The sequence below is a fragment of the Muscardinus avellanarius genome, assembly GCF_963383645.1.
Source record: "Muscardinus avellanarius genome assembly, chromosome: 11".
Taxonomy (NCBI): domain Eukaryota; kingdom Metazoa; phylum Chordata; class Mammalia; order Rodentia; family Gliridae; genus Muscardinus; species Muscardinus avellanarius.
The window spans coordinates 100429747-100454067 of NC_137797.1; the positions used below are offsets into that span (position 1 = coordinate 100429747).

The 24321-nt window shown below is 36.5% G+C and overlaps 1 protein-coding gene across 1 annotated transcript; it reads left to right on the forward strand.

Moving 5' to 3' along the window:
* Positions 1-893: 893 nt before the first annotated feature.
* Positions 894-23883, forward strand: LOC308269624 (vomeronasal type-2 receptor 26-like; the record flags this gene model as incomplete). Its single annotated transcript, XM_080704991.1, has 7 exons — positions 894-965; positions 3183-3346; positions 3819-4116; positions 10844-11650; positions 15868-16092; positions 16743-16866; positions 22964-23883. The coding sequence occupies 7 exons, from the start codon at positions 894-896 to the stop codon at positions 23881-23883; spliced, it is 2610 nt and encodes an 869-aa protein (XP_080561117.1).
* Positions 23884-24321: the final 438 nt, after the last annotated feature.

The window sequence follows — 24321 nt, forward strand, 5'->3', positions numbered from 1 at the left end:
GGTCTCTTACGCCAGCGCGGCTGGCTTCGAACCTGCGCGATCCTCCTGTCTCCGCCTCCCAAGCGCGGGGATTACAAGCGTGCGCCACCACGCCCGGCCACTTTGCTTATTTTTAATAGGGTTTTATAAAGGATAAATAGCTTTCTTAATATAAAACTAAACAAACTGGTGCATCTTGGACTCAGCTCATGTCATTCCACCATTGACATGCTTTTCCTTTATATCCATTTATCTCTGTAATTTTCTAAAATTTTGTACAAAATTGAATCAAATCATGTTAACATTTACTGAATTTTTCTCTCTTTGTCCTCTTGATAATAACATATGATTTTTCAAATTCTCAAATTATCTTCTAGAAATCAAGTGTTGTCCTCTGTCCTTTCATTTCATACAAAAGCCTTGTCCCGACATGTACATCACCAGCAACATGAATTTAGGTTTGTTCATTTCTGCCATTCTCTCAGTTTATACTGTGATATTCTGCTTTGATTATGAAATTTCACTTTGAAACACGTTTACAGTACTTTGGAGTCTAAATTATTGTAACTCTTTTTAGTTCTAAGATATTGTATTATTTAAGGCAAAGTCGGTGGCTAGAAAAATACAGACCCAAAGGTGCAGTACTTGGAAATAATAGAAGGTATTTCTCTTTTGCGTAACCAATCCAAGTATGTGCTCTTGTGGACAGCAATCTTTTCAACATACTGCTCAGCAAGTCAGTACCTTTCATCTTTTGTCTCTACCAGATCTGGTTATAATCACACACAGAAAAGAATGGTGAGGAAAGATACCAATCCTTAACTGTCCTACCCCAGATGTAAAAGTTATCACTGTTCTGTTATCAGGAATGGTCTCATGGTTCCATTAAGAATCTAGAAGATTCTGAAAACATCATGCGGGAGAGAGAGCTCTTGGAAGAATCTGTTTCTTGTGGGAAGTTCCTCCCCAAGAGGATTCTGGCAAGAGTAAAATTAGGAAGAGATCTTCTCTCTCAGGGTAAAGCTTGGTCAGTCATGTCCCCAAAAGAAAGACAGCCAGGGTTGTGCAGAAAAAAATCAGTGATTTTCCCAGATTGACCCATCCATCATAGAATTTATTTTGTGCTCCACAGCTAAATACACATGCAGAGGCAGAGAGAAGCAGACGCATGTACTACTGATAGATTCCCATAAATAGAATTGCTGGGTTAAAGGGTCAGTAGCTCTATAAATGTGCTTAGATTTCAAATATATTGAGATTTCCAATTTGACAAATATTAATAATTTAACTTTTCCTTTCCAATTAGGATCTCTTTTTTTCTTGTTTTATTTCACTGGTTAGACATCTTGGTACTATACTGAATGACGAGTGATGGTCCTTGTATTGCTTTTTCTAGAGTGTTTATGATTTTTTATCTTCAAGGTAATGCTATGTGAGGTCATTCCTTCCCTTTTGATTTAGATCCTGATACCCTTAATTTTTTCTTTGTAAATCCTCTGAACAGTACAACTAGTATTATGCTCATTAAAAATGGCAAATAGTGAATATTTTCCTGTTCATTGTCTTTGAGGAGTGACTTTGTACTTTTCACCATTGACTGTGATGTTTGCTGTAGGTTTGTTTCGTATGACCTGTGTTATACTGAAGTACATTTTTCTTTTCGTTTTTTTTTTTTTTCTGTACTATGGATTGAACCCAGGGGCATTCTACCTCTGAACTACACTCCCAGCCCTATTTTTATTCTTTAATTTGAAACAAGGTCTCACTATGTTGTGGAGGGCCTCACAAAGAAGCTGAGACTGACCACAAACTTGCAATCCTCTTCTCTCAGCCTCCTAAGTACTGGGATTACAAGCGTGCACCACCATGCCCAGCTTGCAATACATTTCTTCTATGACTAAATTGATGAAAATTATTTCCATGAAAGGTTTAGTTCCGAAAATTCTTCATTGGCTTCAACTGAGATGTTATTATTTTTACCATATTTATTTATGTGCTATATCTGTTTACTATTTGTTGGCCTGTGTACGTTGAACCAATCTTATATCTCAGCGATAAATTCTAATTTAATGTGATGTATAGTACTGGAAGTGTGTTTTCAAATTTTGTTAGTTTTCTCTTGAAGATTTTTGCATCTCTGATCATAAAAGAGTATTCTACAACTTTACATTTGTTTTCACTGAACGTTTATATTTAGTACTGCATATGTCAATACAGAATAATGGGTTTCATTGTGGCATATTTTCACATAGCACATATTTCACATAGTACTTTGAATATGTCTATTACCACACCCATTTTTACCTTTCTCTTTGATCTCTTCTAAATGTGTCTCCTCTACTTCTATATCACCCTTATCTAGATTTTACATATGTCATAAAAATATTTAATTCTTGTGCTTCTGAGTCTGAGGATTTCCCTAACATAATGATATCCAATTCCATGCATTTCCTGCAAATGGCATGGTATTGGATTTATTCGTGGCTTAATAACACTCCATTGTGTTCATATAATACATTGTCTATGTGCATTCATCTGTCCATGGGCACTTGAGTGGGTTCTGTGAAATGTGTTTTGCAGAAATGTATACAAGATTATTCAAGCATTAGGCTCCACTCTGCACTTTGATATCCTCCTTCCTCATATCTGGGACTTCCTATCTTATCAACCTTTGATAATAATGGAGAAATCATTTGGACGAAGTTTCTTGACATATGCTGATATAATTTCAGTATAGTACTCTGTGGTACTTGACATACCTAATTAGTCTGAACCCACTAAGGATACAAAATCCCTAGAAGGCTTTTTCTGATTTAAAGTTGTTTTCGATGATGTTTTTCGTATGAGAAACAGTACCAGGTGTGAACTTGGAGAGTTAGGGCCCCTTGGAGACTGACATTAACTGTATGAATGCACCATGAATTTATGGTGGGGCAGAGGCTAATCAAACGCACTCCAAGAAAACAAGGCAATGTTTACGTATAGCACATTACATCAGACCCAAGCCAAAGCTTTAAAAACTGGCCCCATGTCAAATGGAGAGGCCTGTGTTTGAACACAGTGCTGTTAGTCACGAGCATCTCTTGAGAAGATTCTCAATAGACTCTATTTTTAAGGTGTTGTCAGTTACACTAATATTTGTCAGTGTTAATATGAAATTACCTTTTGCTTTTCTTCTTCTTGTCATTTTCTTTTTATTTCAGGAGCAAAGTTCTACCCTCTTATCAGCTATCCCTGCTTCTCCGGGCTGCTATCAGGATGGAGATGTCATTATTGGTGGGCTCTTTTCCCTAAGAGCGACTCTTAGGGACACCAAATATATGTTTGGATTTCAGGATACAGTGTATTTGCCAGATTTTGTTTTTGTGTAAGTATGTGGCTTCTCTGTACAGCACAGATAGGTGAAAATGCATTCTGAAGTTGATAATTATTTTTCATGAAGAAAGATGTAGGATATTTTATTATAAACTTTTTGCTTCAATTACTGTATTTACCTTCATATTTGTGTGGCCATAAGTAATCTACCACATTATATTTTTCTCCTGAGCTACATGCTATTATCCGAGACAAAAAACATCCTATGTTATTCTAAATTTTATTTCTCTTTTTCATTTACTTCTTCCCCTGACCTATCTTTCTCAGACTTAAACTGTACATCAAAAGGTTAAAATTGTAAATTTTATCATAAATCAGACTACCAATCTGATTGATTTCAGTGCCAAAATTTTCAATTTAGAATGTCCTGTTCATTTCATATATTTTCACTTGTATTTTTTGCATGACTCTTCTTGTTTTACAGTAAATAGCAATAAAATATCCTTTCCACCTTTGCATTCTAGAGCTCTTACCAAGCACTATCAGCACCTGCTGGCCATGGTGTTTGCTGTGGAACAAATCAACAAGGACGTGAATATGTTGTTCAATCTGTCTCTGGGCTTCTATATCTTCAACACAGATTTTATTGAGATGAAGGCCACGGAGAGTTCCATGTCTCTGCTTTCAGGAAAGAGTCCTCCAGTCCCTAATTACAACTGCAGGACTGAGAAGAAAGACAAGCTGGTGGCTGTTATAGGAGGTATTTCAACATTAATATCAACTCAGAGTTCTCAAGTGCTATCTCTATATAATATACCACAGGTAAGTAAAAAAATCTGACTTTTAAGGTTAAACATAATAATACAGTAACATATGCCCCAGATTCTATTATGCATGTTAATAATGCATGTATTTTCTCAAGCAATTAAATGTTTTATAAATATAATGCATAACATAACAATGTATTTTTATAATATAATTTCTCATTGAAAACTTTTAAATGGAAGAAAATATATAGATGATAAATAAATAATTTTTCACTGTTGGTGGGTGTTATTATCCATTCTATTTTGCTATGCAATAATAGACCATTATAGCTATATTTGTATATGTCAATTCTGTTCACATATTTTAAATCTTCTCTACTTTTTTGAAGAGTAAATACTATAAATATTTTAATTTATGGTGAATTATTTTAATTGATTTCATTTTAAATTTCAACATAACATTTATTTCTAAAAAGTTCATTTAGCTGATTTAGCTTTAAAAACATTTATTTTGTTTTCAATTTCCTCTGTTAAAATGACTATTCAATTTGTGTTCCTGTCTTAAAAAAACTTTTCTTGATCAGTGACAACTACCCTTATATATTTTTCTCATAATAGTATTTTTGAATCAAATGTATTCATGTTTGTATGCATAGTGATAGAAATGTATGCATGTATGCCTTTACCATTTTGTACCCCATTAAGATATATGACTAAAGTTCATTAATAAATAAAAAATGAAAACTCTTATTAAAACATATTAGGCCAGGTGTGGTGGTGCACGTTTGTAATACCAACATTTGGGAGGCTGAGACAGGAGGATTGCACAGGTTCAAAACCAGCCTCAGCTACTTAGTGAGGCCCTTTACAACTCAGTGAAGCCCTGTTTCAAAATAAAAAATAAAAAAAATAGGGCTGGGATGAAGCTCAGAGGTTGAATGTCCCTAGGTTCTATTCCCAGTACTGGAAAAAAAAAAAAAGGAGAAGCATAAGGCACAAGAACTAATATCTTTCTTTTTTAAGAAACTCATTTTTTATTTTAATTTTTTTATTGGTGCATTGTAGTCATACATCTTAATGGGGTACAAGATGGTAGAGATATACATGCACAAATCAATCATATAGCCCTTTCTCAATTCCCACCCCATTTTCTCCCCCTCCCTCCTCATGTTTGCCTTAGTGAAAGACTATATTACCTTTCTTCTTAAAATTCCTGTCGTTATTTTTAAAGTAAATATACTTTAAATGAGACTGCCAATGCTTTTTCCTTGTTTAATTTTCATTTACTTATGATGTATATATCCTGTTGTTAATTTCTACTTTTATTCCATTATGGTCTGAAAAGATGCAAGGAATTATATTACATTTTTTTTGAATTTGCTGGTGCTTTCTTTGTGTCCTAGGATGTGGTCTATTTTGAAGAAGGTTCCATGGGCTGCTGAGAAGAATGTGTATTCTGTAGTTCCTGGCTGAAATACTCTGTAAATGTCTATTAGTTCCATTTGATTTATAGTTTTCTTTAGTTCTAAGGAGTCTTTACTCATCTTTTGCCTTGAAGATCGATCCAGTGGTGTGAGAGGCATATTAAAGTCTTCCAGAATTATTGTATTTGCGTCCAGAAGGGTTTGTTTTACAAATGTGGTTGCACCCACATTTGGGGCATAAATATTTACTATCATTATATCTTCTTATTGTATTGTTCCTTTTAATAAAAGGAAGTGCCCTGATTTGTCTCTTCTGATGTGTTTTAGTTTAAAGTCTGTTTTGTTAAATATCAGGGTTGCTACCCCTGCTCGTTTTTGGTCTCCAGTAGCATGGTATATCTTTTGTCATCCTTTCACTTTCAGTCTGTGAATGTCTTTGGCTGTAAGGTGAGTTTCTTACAGACAGCATATATTTGGATTATGTTTTTTAATCCACATTGCCAGTTTATGTTTTTTGATTGGTGAGTTAAGTCCTTTGATGTTAAGAGATATTATTGAAATATGATTTTTGTTTTCTGTCATTTTGTGTTCTGTCTTCTATTGGGTAGTTTGGTCTTTCTTATTTACTTAAATGGCCCATTTATTCCTCTATTCTCTGGTTCTGAAGTCTGCTTCTTTTTTCTTCCTTATGGTTTATTTCTTTAAGAATTTTCTCTAGTGTTGGCTTTGAATTCGTGAATTTTTTTATTCTGTTTTTCTTGAAACACTTTTGTTTTTCCATTAATTTTGAAAAGTAGTTTTGCTGGATAGAGTAGTTTTGGTTGGAAGTTATTTTTTTCCAGGGTCTAAATCACGTTGTACCAGTCTCTCCTGGCATTCATGACCTGGGTTGTATAGTCCGGGGTGATTCTTATTATTTTGCCTCTGTATGTCACCCGTCCTTTTGTTCTTAATGCTTTTAAGATTCCTTCCTTGGCCTCTATGTTGGTCATTTTGGCTCTTATGCGGCGTGGGGAGGTCCTTCTTTGATCTTGTCTTAATGGTGTTCTGTATGTCTCCTGGACATGAAGATCCAAATCTCTTTCCATGTTTGGAAAATTCTCTGAAATTATTTCTTTGAAGAGATTACAGATGCCCTTGGTCTGTACCTCTATCCCTTCTTCAATGCCTATTATCCGTAAGTTAGGGTGCTTCATATTATCCCATATTTGCTGGATCTTTAGGTTTTGTTGCTGTAATGATTTCTGTATACTGCTGACCATGTTTTCAGTTTTGGATGTACTGTCTTCTAACAGTGATATTCTGTTTTCCATTTCATCTAATCTTCCAGAATTTCTTTCTATTGCTGTCTTCATTTCATTTATTTCATTTATTGATTCTTTCATTTCATTCCAGACCTCTTCCTGATTCTTTCTTAGTGTTTCTAATTCATCTTTCATATCCTCTAGACTTTTTAAAAATCCTTTCATCATATTGTAGATCAAGATTCGGAACTCCCCTTTTTGCATTTCTTGTAGGTCAGTATTCGTGACTTCTATCATTTCTCCACTATTCCTTGTTCTCATACTTTCAAAGTTCTCAGGCCTGTTTTTCTGATGTCTTCCCATTGTTTGTGGGTATTATGTATAGTCCAATCTTAGTAGTATGGATTTAGAAGAGTCAACAGGTCAGCAGTACTTTTTTGAGTGGTGAGGATTGGGTGATGGTGGAGTAGCTAGGGTGATGGGTGCAGGATTCGGGTAAGGTAGAGAATATAATTAGGTTGTGGAAGAATTTAAGTATAATAGGGTTGAATCAGGTTGAGAATGGGAGAAGGTTAGATAGTAGGACTCTTGTATTTATTAGAATGTTTAAGTATGGAGATGTGAGAGACTTTGTGTGTTAAAGAAAGAGATACAGTTAGGGGACAAGAGGAAAGATTTGAAGGAAGCTAGTCTAAATTGTAGACTTTTGTAGAGGGAGTGGGGGAAGGAGCACACAGAAATGGATAAAGTAACAAAATGAGGCAGAAAGACTATTATACATCAAATATAAACAGCAGCATCGACAAAACAAAAATGGACCACAGAAGAGAACAAAAAGGGTTAAGAGAAAAAACAGGATAAACATAAGATAAAACAACCTAACAATCATGTGATATGAAGTGAAAGATCCAAACAAGAAACTCAAATAAAATTAAAAAATAAAAAATAAAAAAGAATAACACCCCAAAAAACTGAAAACTGAAAAAAAGACCCAGAAACCAAAAAAGAAGAATAAAACAAAATTGGCAAAAAAAAGAGGAAAAAAAAAAAAGAAAAGAAAAGGCAACAGTCCCGTTTTACTAATATACAGCGTATATGACAATGTCTTGTATTTGCTTGGATCAACCCCTTGTGGCCCTGTGCAAGTATCACGCTTTAAGTGCCATTGCTGTGGCAGTGGGGTTGAAGGTGTCCCCCTGTGCGCACACTGCCAACCTCGGTTGTCGCAGTGTCTAGTGACACTCACTGCATGCCCATGGCTCCTGTGGCTCATCTGAGCTCATGCTGTTACCTGGCAGCCCAGTCAGGGGCTCTGAAGGACTGGCAGGCCTTCCATATCTGAGTTTCTGGGGGTATGGATGGTCCGTGTCGGGGACCCTGCAGGTCTCCCAGTGTCTCTGTGGGTGCCTCTTCTGGTGCACCAACGGTGCCGCTCAGGTGCTCGGGTGAACTGGAAGCTTAAGATGTTAGAACTCTATGGTCACTTTCAGACTCTTAGTCTCAGGGCTGCCAGCGTTGCCATTCCCCCAAATCCTTTTAGGGCTGGCAGCTCGATATGGCACCTTTTGTGTGTGTTGCAGTGACTCTCTCAGGTAAAAATTACTGGATTTCTTCTGTTGTAGTCCCAGAGTCTGTTTTGGGCCTCGGGTCGCCCGGGTGGGACCGCGCGGGTTCGGGCTTGGGCTGGGGCTGTGCTGGGGCCAGAGGCAGCAGCGGCTGAGGTGGTGCTGAGGCCGGGACTGGGCTGGGGCTGGAGGTGGCAGCAGCCCGGGTGGCATGGGGAGGAGCGGAGCCCGAGCCTCCTCTCCCCGGGCAGCTTATCGGTGGCGGGTGGCCTGGCGCAGCGGTGGCTCAGATTCCTGGCACCCTGGGTGCCCGAAAGACTTTTCCTCTTGGGTTATGTTGCCACGATGGTGTAAGTCAATTCCAGTGGCTGCGATTTGGGGCGACAGCCCACGCTGGCACCAGCGCCCTGCTGTGGCTGCAGCAGATCCCATACTTGACCCCCCCTCTTTTTTCCCCACATTCAGGGTTCCTGGATTCCTTCTGCCAAGGTTCCTGAATCTGTTTTGGTTTCTGAGATGTATTTATTTTGTTAGTTAAGATGCTGCTTTCTTGGTAGTTGAGCTTTATTTATTTATTTATTTATTTCGACTATTGAGAAGTGCTGCGTCCCACAGTCATCATTTTGAATATCCTCTGGTTGACTTTTAACATCTTCTAAATAGAGGATCATGTCATATGCAAATAGAGATAATTTTAGTTCTTTTCCTATTTGAATTCCTTTATATTTTTCTTCTGTCTTATTACTCTTGCAAGAGTCTCAAGGGCTGTATTGAAAAAAGTTATGAGAATGGGCATCCTTGTCTTGGTCCTCATTTTAAAGGAAATTTCTGCAGTTTTTCTTCATTCAGTGTGACGTTGGTTTTGAGTTTATTGTACGTTGCCTTAATAATGTTGAGGTAAGTTCTCTCTCTTCTAATTTTCTGCAGTATTTTAAGATGAATGGGTGTTGGATATTAGCAAATGCTTTTAACATCTATTGAGAAGATCATGCAATTTTTGTCTTTTGTTCTACTTATGTGGTTAATGATAGGTATTCATTTGCAATGGTGAATCAGACTTGCATCCCTGAAACCAACTTGTTCATAATATACAATTTTCTTGTGTGTGTGTGTGTGTGTGTGTGTGTGTGTGTGTGTGGTTTTTTGTTTGTTTTGGGGTTTTTTGTTGGTGGTACTGGGGTTCCTGGAAGCCCTTCTACCTCCAGGCTACACTCCCAGACCTATTTTTATACTTTTTATTTGGAAACAGAGTCTCTTAAGCCAGCATAGCTGGCTTCGAACCTGCCCAATCCTCTTGTTTCTGCCTCCCAAGTGCCAGGGTTACAAGTGTGTGCTACCATGCAGGTGTCTTTCATGGTTTTGAACGAATTTCACTAGTATTTTGTTTAGAGTATATTTGTATCTATATTCATCAAGGGTATTTGTAATTTTTTTTTTTTTGCCTGAGGAATCTTTCTTTGTTGTTTAGTATTAAGATGATACTGACCTCATAGAAGAAGTTTGGATGGATTCCATTAGTTTTGAGTTGTAGAATAATTTGCATTTAGTTTTTCTGTAAAATTGTAGAATTCAGCTAGGAGTCTACCTGAGTCTACCTGGGCTTTCCTTTCATGGAAGGCTTTCGTTGCACTTTTATTTTCCTTGGTTGCTATTGGTCAGTTTAGGTTTCTTATCTCATCTGGATTAAATTTAGGTAGACTGTATGTGTATAGAAATATCTTGACCCCTTCTATGTTTTCTAGTTTATTGAATTATAAATTTTCAAAATTGTTTTTGATGATCCACTGAATTTTCTCGCTATGTGTATGTGGTGTGATCAACTTTTTTAAGCCAATAGTAGATTACTTAAAATGAATTATGGTAAATGGCCATTTGAATTAGCATATTCACCATCAGTGACTTAGTCTTGAAAATACTGGACATGTAATATAATAGGCTTAAATGGTAAAGTCAAGAAACATGTAGGAGTGGTAGAAGAGAAAACTCAGTTGGGTTTTCTCTGCAGTAGTGTAGAATGATGGGAGTGGTTGTAGGAATGGGATATAATAGATTATATGTGAAGAAAAAATATTCAGATGTGAATCCTTCATTTTGTGATAGCTAAATATCTATTTTAAAGATAACAGGAAGGTACAAGGATGGCTAGGTAATATAGAGTTCTTTCAATTTAGAATTACAAAATGCTTAATATATTTGTCTTTGGAGTTATTTTGATTATACATTGTAGCCATAGAAAAATATCTAGAGCATTAATATTTCATTACATCTCTGCTCAAAAAGCATAGAGGTCAATAACAGAAAATTTGAGATTGTACATCAAATCTCTGAAAATTTGCTTTACTTGATAGGAACAGTGTATCAGACTTAAAAGGAATATGCATCATGGTATAAAAATAAGAAGTGGAAATTAAATAATGAGTGAAATAAAATACATGGCTATTTCTCCATAAAGTAATTCCTTTAATAGTTTTAATTATACAGTCCATGTAAGAAAAAAGAATAAATCAAATTATTGATAAATATGTATCATAATTTTGTCTTCTATTTAGATCAGCTATGGTGCCTTTGACCTCAGCCTGAGGGACAGAGTCCAACTCCCATCTCTTTACCAGTTTCCCAGGGAATCTAAAGCCCTGTATCAGGGGATTACCCGAATTCTGCTGCACTTTCGTTGGGTCTGGGTTGGCCTTGTGTTTCCAGATAACATCAGAGGAGAAATATTCCTCAGGGACATGACCCAAGAAATGGCCAACAATGGATTGTGTGTTGCATTTTCAGAAAGGATTCCAGAGTTTCCTGCTGAGGAGAGAGTTGATAGTGGCATTTTTCAAATGAAAATTGTGTTTACAAATGTCAGTGTTGTATTTGGTGACACATATTCTCTACTCAGATTTGCATATAACATTATTTGCTATGATGTAACTGGATATATCTTTGTCACAATCTCTGATTGGGATATGACAATACCCTTTGGACCAAGTCAAGGTTATACATATTTTGGTGGAGGGTTATCCTTTTCTTTCCATATGGATGAGATTCCTGGCTTTAAAGATTTTCTCAGAAGTGTTCAGCCTGCAAAATATCCTCATGATATCTTTATCCAGGATGTGTGGTCTATGCTATTCGAATGTCCTTATTTGTCTAAAGATGGGATTAGAAAATTGAGTCGATGTGCACAAAATGACACCCTGGCAAGTCGAAGTCTGCATGTTTGGGACATGAACACCTCGGCCCAGAGTCACAAGGTGTATGCTGCTGTGCACGCCATTGCCCAGGCTCTTCATGAAGAACTCTCACTCAGACAGGAAGAAGAATCCCTTGAGAAAGATGAGAGTCTGATTCCTCATCCTTGGCAGGTAGGAGCAGCTCATTCTTGTGTTATTTTAGGGTAACGGGCCATGGGTTGTCCTTTCCATTTTTTGATTCATAATCATTTCCTAGTTGTCCCTTTATAAGAATTGACACTTATAGCAAAATGATTTTGGAAGATTAATCTTTTCTGCCTTGATAACTTGATATTTTCATCACAAAACTAATCATAGTATTTGCAAATTTTTTTTATCAGATCCTGAGCTTATTTTGTCAATAATATTTTCACTATTATGTGGTTATACATATTTTTATTTTTATATCATTAGGAACAAATAGAGCATTGAAACACTGCATGTTATAGTCATTTTAAGAATTTTAATTACAAAATTTTTGTAAAAAATTATATTGCATACTCACTATAATTTCCTAATCAACAAAGCTATATTTTTGTTGTATAGCTTATTTATGAAAATATTATTAGCATTTTATTTTTCTTCTGTAGCTCATAATTTGTAGTTGGTTTAAGATAACAATTATAATTCTCATTTTACCTGTGGAGAGCCAGATTTACTAATAATATTAATCAAAGAGATTAACTTCAACCCCTATTTTATATTCTTAAGGCCTTTCTCAATAACAGCTGACCTGGTAAATGTCAGTTTATTTATGGGTTTCAATTCTATTTCTTTGCTTTAGATATCTATTTATATGTCAACATCATCCTTGTTATGGTGTGGGAAAGTTATGGTTTTGGGAAAACTGTCCCCGGGGACCCCTGTTAGGGTCCTGGACACAATTTCCCTCAAACCACAACAAAACCCAAAACACAGAAAAACTACGGGTTCTTGTCCAGAACTAAGGGTGAATACACACTAGCCCAGACTCTTGCTGAAAATTTAAAGAAGGAATTTATTAAAAAGATAGAAATACAGAAGATAGTTACAGCCCCATGTCAGAATGGCATGGAGGGGTGGCTCAAATGAATGCCCCACCCACGATTCAACACGTGGGCTGGACTTTAGAGAATTTCCTTCTTTCCCCTCCCATCCTCTTATTTAGGTTGTCTTGCTTGCTCCTCTATAGGATTTCCTTTTTCATCTAGAGTTCCTCCTATGACCCATTTCTCTTTAGCTTTCACATATTAGAGAAAGCATCTGATTGCTTATTTTTTGTGACTGACTAATCTCACTTAGCATAATGTCCTCCAGTTCCATCCATTTCCCTGAAAATGATGTAATTACATTTTTTTTTAATGGCTGAGAAAAATTCTATTGTGTACATATCCCACAGTTTTGTAATCTATTCATTTGTTGATGGACATCTTGGCTGGTTCCATAGTTTGGCAATGGTGAATTGTGCAGCTATGAACATAGATACACATGCATTAGTTTGGTAGTTTGGTTTCTTTTCTTTTGGGTAGATACCCAACAGTGGTATTGCTGGATCAAATGGTAGATTTGTTCCCATTCTTCTGAGGATTCTCCATACTATTTTCCAAAGTGGTTGCACTAATTTGCAATCCTACCAACAATGTTTTAGAGTTCCCACTTCTCCACATCCTCACCATCTTGTTCTGTTGCATCCTTTATCCCTAGGTAACATCATTGTTTTTTTTTTTTTTTTTTTTTTTTTTTGTCTTTTAGCATGAAGTATAATGAGGCCTGATATATTGAGAAAAAAACAACTGAGGCTCCTTTATTGAGCCTGTTTTATGAGGGTTTATTTTTTCTGCCTATTGCTTAAGCTGTTTATACTGTTTCCTTTAACTGTAGCTGTCTGAGTTTTCATGTTCCTCTTCTGTCTTTGTTTTCTGCCTCACATATAGTCTCTGTGTTCCCTAAACATTCTAACCAATCTGATCTTTGCACTTTCTTAGTTTTACATAGAGGAGCCCTGCTGCCTTGGGGATTGGGATGGGGGAGTGTTCCTTGATCTGGTGATAAGCCCTGTGAGTTTCAGTGGGCCTGTGCCCTAGACCTGTAACCTTCCAAGTGCTTCTCATCTCTTTATCTCTCCTTTAGGTGAGACAGGAAGGCTGGAAGGGACCTGAGTAGGGTGTTTATGTCCCTGATCCAGGTCGATTGGGCTCCAATAAGGCAGTTTCCTTTGTCCGTGGGAAACAGAAAGTTCTGGGCGTGTTTCAAAATACTGTTTGTTCTCCTTTCTGAATGAAAGAGAATGTTATTCTATGATCTTCACAGTGAGAAGCCGGTGGAGACCATGGTGAAAACCCTGTGTCAATGTGCCCATCTCCCATTTCCACAATCCTAGGTCTCTAGGGGTTTTCATCTCACTGACGATTGGATACTTAATCTGTGGAATTACTTCAATTCTGTTATAAGTTTTCCAGTAGGTCTTGGGTCCTGTTTTTCTTTTTTCTTTCCAGTAAACCACCATTTTCTTATTTGCCTCTCTCAATATTTTTTATGACAGAACAGCCTGCCTTGTTACTTAAATTTTCTAATGTGTCTAAAAAGAATTGTTGGTTTTAAGTTTACTTAGCTGTTTTCCTAGCTGTTCAGTACCAACTTCCAAAAACATTTTACATAATGAGAGGAAACTAGAAGTCTTTTATTGATATTTATAATCCTGGTATTAGATATTTACTTTAGCTCATTCTTTTCCTTTGCCCTAATACTTGTTACTTTGGTTTTGAACATTAGTAGTACATATAATCTTATATGGAAATAAATTTTATTTTAGTACAAGCATGATAAAAATCCTCAACACACTTGCACATTTATACATACATGCTAAGGTTTACTTTTTAATATATGAATTCTTACCTTTCCACAGGAACTGAAGTTAGAATATTATGCTAATACATTTTATTCCTATTCATAGCAGCATAATTTACAATAACAAATTATGGAATCAGCCTAGATGTCCATCAACAGATGTATAGGTTATGAAACTGTGGTTTATATACACACTGGATTTTTGCAGCCACAAAGAGGAATCAAGTTATGTCATTTGCAGGAAAATGGGGTGAGATTAGTCAGTCTCAGAAAGTGAAGGGTTGAATGTTTTTTCTCCTATGTAGAAGTTAGTGAGAAATTGGGTAACAAATGGATTCCAGATAAAGGAAGAGGAACTAAAATGGAGCTATGAAGAGTGGTCTAGAAGAGAAAGACTTCATGAAGAAAACAGTACAAATAATGCTATGGACATATATGAAATTATTACTTTCAATGACTATACAGAAAAGTGTAGGGAATGGGGTTGGTTTGTCAGGGTAACACACCAAGTGCTGTGCTCAGATATTTGCCTATCACTCAGAACTCCATTATGATGTATAATCATGACATACCAAAAGAGTGTACTAAAATATAAAATAAAATATATGCATTCTCTTGAGGGCATTTAGCTTGTCCACAACAATCTCTGAGTTATCCCTTAAGCTTCTTTTGTCTAACTCACATTTATAATATTGGCAATGCACATGTTTTACTTCAGTGGACATATTTTTAGATTTTAATTTTAGATATATTCTGTAAAATTTATATGCGTATGTTCTTGGTTTAAATCCTCTATGGAATTAAATGTCATAAATTTCAATGAAAGAACAAGTCATTCAATAAATAAGTGGTTATCAAAAAGTAATTCTGAGCATCCTGACGAAACTTCTTTCTAAATGAAAGTTTTTGTCAAATAAATTTTCTATAGAAAGGATTATCGATCTTCAAAGTGATAGGAATAATGTTTTTTTGTTTCAATATGCAACTTGAAATAAAAAAAAAACAATATTAACAGGAATTAATTATTTAAAAGTGATACAATTTAAAAAAGGATATAAAATAAAATAAAAGCAGTTTATATTCTTTTAAGTCATAAAACCTGGGTTCACAATATTATTTTTCTACTTAGGAAGCTTATGTTACATTTGTGAAATAATAGGAATATATTTCTTGGGGAGTCATTGTGCACTGACTTTAAAATCCCTTATTTAATAAATTTTTCTTTAAAAATAAGAAGCTAGTGCTTTTTAAAAGAGAGCCAGTGTCCTCACTGACTCGCTGGGAGACATAAGAAAATTCAGTGTTCTAATTTGCAAACTGAAGATAACATTAGTAATTCACATATAGATTTTATGAAACTTATTTCCCAACACATATAAAGCAAATAGCCATAGACGGTCCTTGGGTACATTTTAAACTCAATATAAGTGTGTGATGGAGACTTAGAAGAAAAGAGGTCATACCATTTGTTCCTGTTTTTAGGCTTTGTGAACTCAAGTTCTCAAAATTATTTTCACTTTCAGCTCCACCCATTCCTGCAGAGAGGCCAACTGGAAAGAAGTGTTGGGAAGGGGAACATTATGAACAAGACGACGTCCACGACCCGGCTTGACATCTTTAACTACCAGTCTCTGTTGAACGGAACCAAAGCCCAGGTGAAGGTTGGAGAGTTCACGTTCCAATCACACGGTGCCCAGCACTTATCACTAAATGATGAACTGATCACGTGGGGTGAGCACCACAATGAGGTGAGCATCCCCTTAGATGGGCGTGCTGGGGATATTCCTCAGAATCCAGAGCGCTCACAGAGTAGGACTGAGGAAAACTCAGGACCTCACTGGGTGGAGACTTCCCTTACTTCTCACTTTGCTGTGAGGACAAGTATGGGAACTTTCTGCCCTCGGATTCATGTGAAAACTGTTTCCTTATGTTTAGTTAAAAACAGATTGTCTTTGCTGGTACAGATTAAATGGACTTGTTGCCTAAATAGTAGAATCAGATCACCTTAGCAATTTGCTAAGGGAGATAAATTCTTAAAAGTTTGTGGCATCGGTGGTAATTTAAACATCTGGCTCCAATGAGAGAAGTGAAATGAGTATTTCTGGATAAAAATAATCTCTTGAATAGGACATAAAAATGTAGCTCTTGGGTTTTACTGTAATATGCATATTTATATTAGGTCTTGGTTAGACATTATTCACCCCCTAAATTCAGCGGCACAATGAAAAGAGAGGTGGGGCATAGTATCGAGGAACATCGGGGTCATTAGACATTTTCCAGAAGTTTCTAAGTTCTTGGTTAAGTTCTTATGTCACATAAAGTTCAGAATCTCCCACCTGTATGGAATTGCTCAATTTGTTTCTGGACCAGCTCACCCTCTTCCATCTCTCTTACTCAGACTCCTTCTACTGATTGCTACACTAATTGTCCTCCTGGGTTCAAAAAAACAGCTATTGAAGAAAAGCCAATCTGTTGCTTTGGATGCATTATCTGCCCAGATGGGGAGTTTGCAAATGAAACAGGTAACAATTCCTAAAAATTATTCTGAATGTGGAAAAGGTATAAGTTGAAACATGGCTTACCACTAAGTAAAATGAGAATTAAAGAGACACAGACCTTCAGCTCTGAGGGTGAACGAACACCTCCATTTCTTTATCTCAGGGAGCAGCTGCACCTGGCAGGAGGCTGAGTTAGTTCAGGTTGGTGGCGCCCCCTGGCTACCTCCAGGAGCAGATACTGTGCTCTCTGGGAGGAACCCTCCTTCAACTGCACTCTCAGAAGTTAATGTGAAATAATAAATAATAAGTTAGAGTACTACTTTAGAACATGTAAAGGTAATATGTTATAAATAAACTGTTTTGAAAAAGATTTTTAAAACATTCTTTTATAAGTGAAGAACAAAAGATAAGACTGGTGATAAACATCTGTAATCCCAGTACTAGGAGGCCAAGACAGGAGCAGCCATCAGCAGGGACTAAGCAAGACTGTTTCAAAATAAAAAGTGAAAAGAGCTATGAGTGTAGCTCAAAAGTAGAATGCCCCTGAGTTCAACCACTTTTCCAAAAGGAAAGAAAAAAAAAGTTGATAGGTTAGTAGTTGATTGGGCAAGGCTGTCATACGATTTATTGTAGGGGAATACATCTGAGGAAATGGTCCAGAACACAGCCATGCAGGCAACATCAGCGGTAAGCAGGATGGGATGAGATCTGGATGCCAGGAGGAGCAAATCAAGGGGATGGAGAAAAAATGCCCTTTGATGGGATAATTCCAGACTATTTTCAAAAATTGATATAGTATAAATGTATTTATATTTACCTATATTTGTATAAACCAATTATCACATTCTAAATAGTAAAATTAAAAATTATTATTGTATCAAGACACATTGCGGTTAAATGCAGAATTGCATAGAAACATATATGTATATATATACATATAATGATTTTAAAAGAAGCTAAGGAGAAAAGATAGAGCACATACAAATGACAATTGCTGGTTTGACAGTAAAATTCTCGGTAGAATTATGAGGGATTATTTAGTAGAATAATATCTCTGATACCCTGAGAGTCAATCCATGTAGATATGACAAGTGACAGTGGTTGTGTTTGCCTCTCATACCCCCTAATCCCTTGATTGTATCCAGACCTCATCCATATTTATATTGGGGCTATTTCGATCCAGGGACATAGACAGGTCATGGCTGACAGTTTTTATTTAACTCTCAAGCCAGTTCCCTTGCAGACTCTGACTCCCTGCACAGCTGCACCTGGACTTCTCCTGTTAGCCACCTTCCCTGGTGACTTTCCTGGGTAGTGTTCTTATTTAGATGCTGTAGTCATCTGTGGTGTTTCTCCACCTCATACTTTCTATATATTTTTGCTTCTGGAAATGTTCATATTTGAATGTGTGTCTGGATGTATCTTCATTCCCTTTATTTCAACATTTAATTTCCATTAATTGAACATTTGTTTCATTTTTTAAACTTTTGGAGGTAAAGTTGTTTGTCCAAGTGCCTGTGATTTTCATTGTAAAATATTCTTTATTTTCATTTCCAAACTTTCTGTGTCATTAAATCTTAGGTATGTGTCTAATATAAAATTCTGTATTTTAAAAATGTAAAGTACCATTTAAAATTGGATTGCTGATTCACTGAACTATATTCACTAATCTTATTTTGTATTTTTCTACATGACTTGCTAAGAGCAACAGATATTAATTGTCTCACATTTCTGGAGGCCAGAGCCAAGGTTTCAGCACGGTCATGTTTCTTCTGAAACCTATAGAGTAGAGATTTTTCCTGTCCACCTGCTTCCACCGGTGACCACCAAGGCTTGGTGTTTCTCTTTCATTTTTCTCACACTAGGCTTCCTCTGTCTTCACATAGATTTCTTCTTGTTTTTCTGTCAGCACATGCTGTTTTTTTTTTACTCATAAGACTACCAGAGTCTTTTACTCAGAAGACTACTCATAAGACTACTAGCCCACTGTAATGACCTCCTCTAAACTTGATTAATTCTCCAGTGACTATGTTTCCAAATATGATCACATCTCAGTGGTATGTGGTGTTAGGATTTAGCCTTTCTAGTGTGGGAAACTATTCAACCAATACTATACAATTGCATGTCTATTTATTTACAAAATTTACCTCGCATTACCACAGTTAACTATGCTGTGTCAAAGGTGGGGTACACAGTGCTTAACAAGACATCCTTTGGCCTTTAAGGTTATGGTCCGTGAAGGAATCACATATTTAACACATGAACAAAAGTAAATATGTGACTATCCATTGTCATTTTTACTAGACAAGAAAATAGTGTAATAAAAAATTAATATGGGAGAGCAAATGTGAATTGAGGGGTCAGGAAAGTCATTTCCATTTAGTAATATTAGAACTCAGATCTTGGGGATGAAACAGAGCCAGACTTTGTAAAACAGTAACATGGCTTTAGGCGGAACATGGCTTTATACCAAAATCTAAAACAGAAAAGAAATTTGATAGGAATTAATAAAGATCCGTGTTAGTAAAAGATAGAGCAGGGATATGAAATTGACTGTCCTTAATATGAAAGATGTGGGCAGGGATCAGATAATATAGGCCATTCTAAGAAGTGTGAAAGCATGAAATCATTTTAGGTAGGATAGGGACACTGGACCTGAGAGGTAGGGTTTGGTTGCATTCCTAGCATGTATGAGGCCTTTGATTTAATATCCAGCATTGAATTACAGAAAATGGAGTCCAGATCTGGAAAAGAGATGGATGGTTAGAGCTTGGTTACTGCCAGGACTCAGGTAGCTGTTATAATACAAAATACCCTCACTAAAAGTAATTAGCAAATGGATAGAGGATTGGGACCTAGGACCTTCGTATTCTAAAGCACTCAGGTAGCTGTTATAATTCAAACTACCCTCGCTAAAAATAATTAGCAAGTGGATAGAGGGGTTGAGTTCTAGGACTTTCACATTTTCAAAACAGATTTGCATAACAAATGGCATCTAGCAAAAGCTAAGAGTTCTCCCAGAGTGTGGGTGGAGGGTACTGGCCTTTGTAAAAGGGGAGCAGATACCACATGGCCCCTGACCTTGTGAATCATTCTAGTCCTAACAAATAAATCTAGAACAAAAGACCTGCCCCCCCCCCCCAGACAGCGCAGATCTAGTTGGGTCAGAAGATTACTGGTATAAAATGTTCTGGGTCCAGAAGCCTCCGGTGACTTCGTTTTGGGTCACCCCCTATGTTATTCTGCAATAGTACAGGGCTGTACCTGTATTCTTTATTTCTATCACTGCAATAATAAACTCACTTAAATCTTCAGCGAGAGTTTGGACTAGTGCATATCTATCCTGGTCCAGAACAAGGGCCTGCGGTTACAGGAATGATCTCCAGGAGCCTAACAGAGGTTCCCTAGTAACAGTTCCCCAAACCCTAACAGTTCAAACTGTAACCGTTTCCAGGATTTCAGCCATCTTCTACAGGATGATAATTTCCAAACTTCTGATAGCTTACTCTCCTGATATCTTTCCAAATACAACCATCTCAATCAGGATGATATTCTATTTCTGAAAACTGCAGAAGCTCATTTTCTTCTGGTAAAATGCGCGTCTTTTCTTAACCACTCTGCCTTTCTTTATCATTTATTTATCAGTGAGTTATTATAGCATCCATTTACAAATACTATCAAGTCAGTCGAGTTCTCCATTTTGTATCACTTCCTTTGCTCTTTTGCAGTCATTCAAATACTTTCTCTACTCTCAAAGAATGTTCCGCATATGTTTCTTATCTTTTAATTTTTAAATTCAAATTATTACAGGGATGGTAAAATGATCTTAAAATTTCAAATACGGCATTAAATATTTGATTTAGATTTAACAAGGGCTGCTCATAATTCTTTTATTTATTTATGCTTGTTTGCTGCATCTCTTATTTGTAATAACCTCAAACTGGAGACAACGCAAATGTACATCAATAGGGCCAATGTATAAATAAACTGTGGTTATATCTATACCATGAAATATTACTTAGTTATAAAAATACTGATATATCCAACAGTTTGAATGGATCTCTCTAAATAGTTCTGAAAAAAGCCAAATAGAAGAAGTTAATTAGCTATGTGAAAATGTAGAAAAGTATATAACTATTGATAAAAGTGAATACATGGTTGTATGTTTTATGTAAATCTCGTGGTAATCACAAAGCAGAAACCTTTAGCAGACATCCGAAGGATAAAAGAAAGGGTTCAAAGCATAGTACCACAAAAATCTATCAAACCATAAAAGAATATAGCAATAGAGGAAGAAAAAACAACCAAAAATAATTTTTAAATGGCTATAGTAAGACAATAATTATAGCTCAAATATAAATGGATTAAATCCTTTAAAAATATAGACTGACTAAATAAGATTTTTTTAAAAGCCTCAACTCTCTTGTTCGCATGATATCTCACTTATGAGGTAAACAGAGGCTGAAAGTAAAGGTATAAAAGCTATATTCCATGCAAATGGAAACCACAGAAGATCAGGGATAGCTGTACTTATATCAGACAAAATAGACTTTAAGGCAAAAACTAAAAAGACACAAAGAACATAATTATAAAATGATAAAGGAGAAAATTATTTTAATATGCATTCAGACTTATTTTGTGACTCATAGGCTTTTTCTCAGATTATTAGAATACTGCCCATGTATGATTGTAATAGTCTATTTATTGATCCTACTTCTCCTTTCCTCTCACTTAAATTTAAATATTCTGTATACTTTATCTGCAAAAACCCAGAGTCTGCATGCACATGCTAAAGGGTTACACAGAAAGCAAGAGGGAGAATAGGTGAACTTGATCGTCAATTATAACAGTGGTTCAGAATATTCCTGAAAAAGTCACCTTTTCTAAAAAAAAAAAAAGAAAAGAAAACCCTAATTGTATTAATCCTTAGGAAGAGACATTAACAGCATAGAAATACTAAGTATTTATTTATTTATTTATTTATTTATTTATTTATTTATTTATTTATTTATTTGTGGTACTGGGGTTCCTGGAAGCCCTTCTACCTCCGAGCTACACTCCCAGACCTATTTATTTTATACTTTTTAAATTTGGAAACAGGGTCTCTTAAGCCAGCGCGGCTGGCTTCGAACCTGCGCGATCCTCCTGTCTCCGCCTCCCAGGCGCGGGGATTACAAGCATGTGCCACCACACCCGGCGTAGAAATACTAAGTATTTAAAAATTAACTTCAGTAAAAATTTAATGAGATATTATTCCACATCCAAATTAAGCATCTAATATTTTCTAATAAAAAAATGTGGCATATAAGCCCAGGTTCATGGCACATGCTTGTAATCTCAGTACATTGGAGACTGAGACAAGAGGACTGTAGGTTTTCAGCTACTTAGTGAGACCCTCTGCAACTTAGTGAGACTATGTTTCAAAATAAATAATAAAAAGTAAGGCTGGGGGTATACCTCAGAGGTAGAATGCCTCTGGTTTTCATCCCCAGTACCACACAAAAAAAGTGGCATAAACTAAAAATCTTTTAGTCAAATCCTATATTATAAGCCTATACATCTCCTTATGTTTTGAAATTTCTTTAATGTATTTATCCCTATTTATATATTTATTTACTACATTATATGTAGAAAAATTACTAAATTGAATAATAGAAAGACATCAAAATGTATGGAAAAAACTTTGTGCAAGATAATTTTGTGCTATCATAGTAATTCTAAAAAAAATTAGAATTTATTTATATAAATAAAATAAAAACAAATATATTTTGCCATAGTAAAAAAATAAGTCCTCTAAAACTGATTTGTTCTTTTCATAGACAAACAAATATATTTTTCAAACAGTTTATAGTTTTCTCTCAACTTAATTTTCCAAATTTAGAATAATAATTCTCATTGCTCAGTTCAATTCATTCTGTGTATTTCTTATGGAATCAAATATGTGATAGATGATTTCTCTGACATTAAGGAAGATATCTACTTTTTAATGCTATAGTCCAATGATAGCATGTGTGTACATTTTCTTCAGAATACAAATACAGTCTGTTCTACATGTATACCTGGTATGTGTATATTTGGGCCATGATAGAGGAACAGAATAAATCCATCTGTGTCCTTTCAGATATGAGTGAGTGTGTCAAGTGCCCTGAAGATCACTATGTAAATAAGGATAGAACTCAGTGTCTCCCCAGAATTCTGACATTTTTGTCCTATGAAGACACTCTAGGAGTTGTTCTGGTCTCTGTAGCCGTAAGTTTTTCTGTCCTCTCTGCTCTGATTTTGGGACTGTTTATCCTCTACCGACACACCCCTATCGTGAGAGCAAATAACACAAACCTCAGCTACGTCCTCCTCGTCTCCTTGATGCTCTGCTTCCTTTGCCCCTTGCTGTTCATTGGTCAGCCCAGCCCAGCCACCTGTGCCCTGAGACAGGTGTTCTTTGCAGTTGTCTTCTCTGTGGCCGTTTCTGCTGTTTTGGCAAAGACCTTCATCGTGGTGGTGGCCTTCAAAGCCACCAGGCCTGGAAAGGCGTCGCAGATGAGGCTGGTGAGCCGAGGCTCCAACGCTATCGTCGTCCTGGGCTCCCTGATTCAAGGCTGCATCTGCATGGTGTGGCTGGGAACTTCCCCCCCTTTCCCCGATGTGGACTCACAGGCAGAGTTTGGCCACCTGGTCCTGCTGTGCAACGAGGGCTCCCCCGCCGCCTTCTACTGCGTCCTGGGTTACTTGGGCTTCCTGGCGCTTCTGAGCTTGATGATTGCCTTTGTGGCCAGGAGGCTCCCGGACACTTTCAACGAGGCCAAGATGATCACATTCAGCATGCTGGTTTTCTGTAGCGTGTGGGTCTGCTTCTTACCCACCTACCTGAGCACCAAAGGCAGAGCCATGGTGGCTGTGGAGTCCTTCGCGATCCTGGCTTCCAGCGCTGGCTTACTGGGGTGTATATTCCTTCCCAAGTGCTATGTGATTCTACTGAGATCTGACATCAATATAAGGAAAAAATTACTTGAGCAAGCTCCTTCTATAAGGCAAAGAAATTAATTTTCAAGTGACATAATTGATAGGAAATGAACAATGTTATGAAAATATGAATCAATACTACAGCTTGAAATAAATGTGCTTCATTAAAGCGTGACACTAGTGTGTAATCAAGTGTACCTGTCATCACCGGAGCCTGCCATTTTCAGTAAACTTGCTCTGGTCCAGGTAGACAAATGTTCAATTCAACATCACTGATGACTGCTGGAGATTTTCAGAGTGTCTACCACACAATTCCTTGAATCAGTTTTCTAATCTTCAAAATATGAGCAAGTCCAGAAAACTATTAAGTTGAAAATGAAATACAATTATTCACATCAGATCAAAATATCTGCTCAAAAATATGGTTCCTTCTGGTTAATTTACTCTGGCTGTGACTTTCTTCTCATTTATTTAAAAGTCAATTTTTAAGAACTTGTAGAATCTGGTGGTATAAAGTTG